This window comes from Rhopalosiphum padi, chromosome 3 (assembly GCF_020882245.1).
Source record: "Rhopalosiphum padi isolate XX-2018 chromosome 3, ASM2088224v1, whole genome shotgun sequence".
Taxonomy (NCBI): Eukaryota; Metazoa; Arthropoda; class Insecta; order Hemiptera; family Aphididae; genus Rhopalosiphum; species Rhopalosiphum padi.
This window is the reverse complement of record NC_083599.1, coordinates 1,915,606-1,920,006: the sequence shown is the minus strand read 5'-3', so window position 1 is coordinate 1,920,006 and position 4,401 is coordinate 1,915,606. Positions and strand designations below refer to the sequence as shown.

General features: G+C 35.2%; 1 protein-coding gene across 1 annotated transcript; it reads left to right on the top strand.

Annotated features, from left to right (window-relative positions):
* The first annotated feature begins 410 nt into the window (after positions 1-410).
* Positions 411-1,001, top strand: LOC132923980 (zinc finger BED domain-containing protein 4-like). The gene has a single exon (XM_060988021.1). It carries the CDS (start codon positions 411-413, stop codon positions 999-1,001), a length of 591 nt encoding a protein of 196 aa, XP_060844004.1.
* Positions 1,002-4,401: the final 3,400 nt, after the last annotated feature.

The window sequence follows — 4,401 nt, the reverse complement described above, 5'->3', positions numbered from 1 at the left end:
TACGATGAAACGTCTGCTGTTGGGAGCTCAGAGGGGTGCGCTTCTGGCGGTAACGGGGGCGTACCATACTACGAGTACGGATGTCCTGCCTGTGCTGGCGGAAGTTCTTCCGCTGGACCTGGCAGCTAGACAATGGGATCGTTTGGCTAGGTGCAGGAGACAAGGGCTCGGGAGGGAGCAAGAGAAGATGGTAGAGGAGGAAGGAATTGCCGAGTGGCAAGCACGGTGGGAGGCTAGTGAGAAGGGTAGACTCACATATAGCTACTTGCCATGTGTGAAAGAAAGGTTGAAGTGTAGCTGGGTGGAGGTGGACCATGAGTCTTCCCAGTTCCTAACGGGACATGGCGGATTTATGTCCTATCTCCTACGCTATTGAAATAGAGTCATTACAACCTACCTTAGAAATTGGAATGGAACTAAAAAGAAACATTATCACAGAATTGAAAAAACGCTTCGGTAAAATCGAGTATTTCAATATGTTTCCCATAGCTACAATTTTAGACCCTAGGTTTAAAAATTTGCATTTTAGAGATCCTGTAGCCTGTCAAAAAGCCATAGCTGAGGTAAAAAAGTTAGCCAAAAATTCAAGAGAGGAAACAAGCTCAACTGAATGTTCAAGTATGGATGAAGAACAGCAATGTGATAATTTTGATTTATGGGGACATCACAAAACATTGGTACATAGGAAGTATAAAAAAAAACAAACAAGAACAGATTCAGTAGAAACAACCAATGTAAATGCCTATCTATCACAACCTTTGATTTCTTTGAAGGAAGATCCAATTCAATGCTGGGAAGACATGAAAACAGTATACCCAGATTTATATGTACTTGCTCGAAAATTTCTGTCAATAATGGGTTCATCTGTTCCTTCGGAAAGATTATTTTCAAAGGCTAGTTTAACGCTTTCTAAGTCAAGGAATAGACTGTTAGGAAAAAGATTGAGTAAGTTACTTTTTTTAAACTCCATTGATGATGATCTTTGGTTCCATACTCAATAAGTTTTAATGTTGTTTCATATTTTTTGTATTTTATTTTAAAAACTTAATTTTGTTAAAATAAAGGAATACATTTATTTTCATTATTTTTTTCTAAGTGCATAATGTAATATATAAAAATTTCAATTATAATTTATTAATATTATTCTAGTTTTATAAATATCATAATATAAAATATTTTATAATTTTGTTTAATATACATGCTTTGATTGATCAATTTATTTGTCATTAATCATATAGTAAGTTCGATTACAAGTTATGGCCTCAGCGTACAGCTTATAGCTGTACATTTTATTAAAATAAATTATAACCGATCGCCTAGGTCTATAAACCCTTTTTGGTATTAGAAAATTTTTTTCGATATATATCGATATATCGGTAAAATAGTGGTCGATATATCGTAGTATCGATATTGGGGATGCAATGTATCGATATTGCGATATATCGATGGTCAGCGATTTTTTGCCATCCCTACCCGTGACCAGCTACCTGCTAACTCCCGGGATCCGTTTCCATAGCGGATTCGGCCCTGGGACAGGTTTGCGCTGCCAACGCTTGCGGCTCGCTTGCACCTGTCTCACGTATACGGCCTCCGGGCGTCACCTCCTCCCGGAACTCCTGTTCGCTCGCCCACCAACAGGGAGTCAGAATGGTGTCGGTACCGACATCAACCATCTCTGGTCTACCGATGTCCCTGATTGCTGAGCCCAGCTCCACTAGACCCTACGACTTTTTTGATACGGGGTGAAATGGTGTTCTCAACTTCCCCTTCCTCGTCAACATCTGCGACATGGTGTCAAAGATATTTTCGAGCGATTTGATGAGACCGTCGGATCCCGATCTAACTCCTACTGCCCTGGCTTCAGTCATGGCTGATTTCAGCGAGGATCTAATGTACACCAGGCCTGCTTCGATCCGGCCCTCGTCGCCCTCCGCAAGGAGAGGAGGTGAAGAGGAAACGCCCTTCCGTTTTGTACCCATCACTGGAGTGGTATCGACGCCAGTACACAACCTATCGCCCTCCAGCCCAGCCTCGCCTGCATCAATCACCATGCCGCCTCCGTCGTCATCACGGCCAGCGCCACTCATACTCAAAGCAGCACTGACTTTAATAAAAAGTGACACCCTATATATAATACAGTGTGCAGGTAATTCGCGTGAGACCGTATGCTAATTCCGACAACGTCTAGCCCGCTTGCGTGCCGCCCGGAATCGCGATAACGGATTCGGCGATAGTGACGTCGACCGCGCGCGGTGGCCTTGTGCCTCCCGCGTACCGATAAGAAAGATAATTATATCACTCTTACCTTGATCCACAGTCGTTCAGCACTAAGTAACTGCCCTTTTTGGAAAATGTTTTTTTGTGGGATCGACTCAAAATCGACACCGATCCCAGCGAGCACTCCCTATGCACCTATCGGTGCAAAAATCACAAAACACTGATGCAAATTGCTAGAGGTAGGCCCCATAGAATCAGGACAACGCTAATACGGTAGCATGTGTAGTATGTGTATCAACGACAGCCACCGCTGAACTCATTTCTATAAGATCCTGGTTAAATTATATATACAAACATAAATTAGTTCAAATTAAGTTAACAATTACAAAATATATACTAACAGCATTTATTGATGATTTGGTCTTTAGTTCATTAATTCCCTTTTAATAATTTAGCTCGGTATCCTATTTGAGGAATCAGATCTTTTAACATTAATTCGGTTAGAGACATAAGTGCTTCACTATCAATACATTCATCTAAATACAAATAAGTACCTAATTAAGTAAATAATACACCTAATATATACTTATATATTTAAATGTTTATGTAGTGAATGAACTAAATTTTAATGTTAATGATTCATTTGACAGTTATTATTTAAATAATTACATTTACCTTTAAATTGTTCAATAAAATTTTCCAATTTCCACTCTTTTAATTTAGAGATTGTAAACTCGTCAGCCATTTTAAATTACCAACCTATTAAAATAGTACATTTTAATGTGTAATACCAGCATTATATCTACCACCACTAAAGTCAGGGACGGATTGGGCCATCGGGAAATCGGGAAATTCCCGATGGACCGCGTGCGCTACCAAACTCTACGGCTGTGGCCTGTCGCAAACTAATAAGTAACAACAATTAGATATACACGTTTTTTTTCTTATTTTAAGTTGTAATTTTTTCTCATAGTAAGAATTGCAATTTTTAAATAACGAACAAAAAGCAATAGGTCAATAACTTTCATGAATAATAAATATCACTATATAACGCATATATCAGTATACATTTATAACAAAAAATAAATAATCATTATAACTTATAAGTAATAACAATAATTTTAATCAAAAAATCAACCTCCGTGAACAATAAAATCTATAAATAATTTGTTATTCCGTATTCGGGTGACGGATTGTCGCCTGTCGGCGTTCTGTGGTGGTCGGCGGGTGACACTATTTTTTTATAACGAATTTCAATAATGCAAGTCGGCGTAGGTCTGAACAATAAGAATATTTTTATTTTAAATTTAGATTATTTATAATATTGTAATAAACACTGTCGAATTGAAATATTAGTTTACCAACTAAATAATTCATTCGTCTATCGTCTTTCAACACTTCGTTAATCAGCACCAAACAGTTTGCCATATATTTTGCTAATTGGTTTTGGAACTTAATTTATTACGACGTGTACCTATTCAGTTTTTTAGTAGAGTAGGTAATTATTTATGAATATATGTATTTATCATTTTACAATGTATTTACTAATTATATTTCTTTAAATGTAAATATTGTAGTTTTAAATTATAAAATAAAATGGATATTAATAATGATGACAGTAAAAAAAAACGAAAAGGTGGAGCTGAAAAAATTCGTGACAAAAACAAAAAAAAACTACTTTTAGAAGCAAAGGCTTCTAAAAGCATTCATTCATTTTTCAAGTTTCGGGATAACGAAGTGAGTTTATCTGAATTTTTTTATAATAATAATAATAATGACAAAAATATATTAATATTTAATAATATTAAATTATTAAAGTAAATTTTCTTAATATTTTATTAAAAATTTTACAATGAACTAAATAAAAAATTAATGATAATCGTTAATTTATTGTACAGTATAAAATGCATTTTATTGACAAAGAATAAGATAAACAAGATATTTAAGCGAATAATGCAATAGGTATTCAATTTTTAATAATAAATTATATATTATATAATAATTATTGAATTAATTATTTAGGTATTTTATTGTGATATTTAATTGATAGGTACTTTTAAAAATTATTAGAAACACATTTCCATAATATAAGAATGATAGCTAATAGTCAACCTAAAAAAAACATGATTGCTAGTTTTCCGCTAAAAAATTATATTTCCGGGCCGGTCTAAAATGCCAATCCGT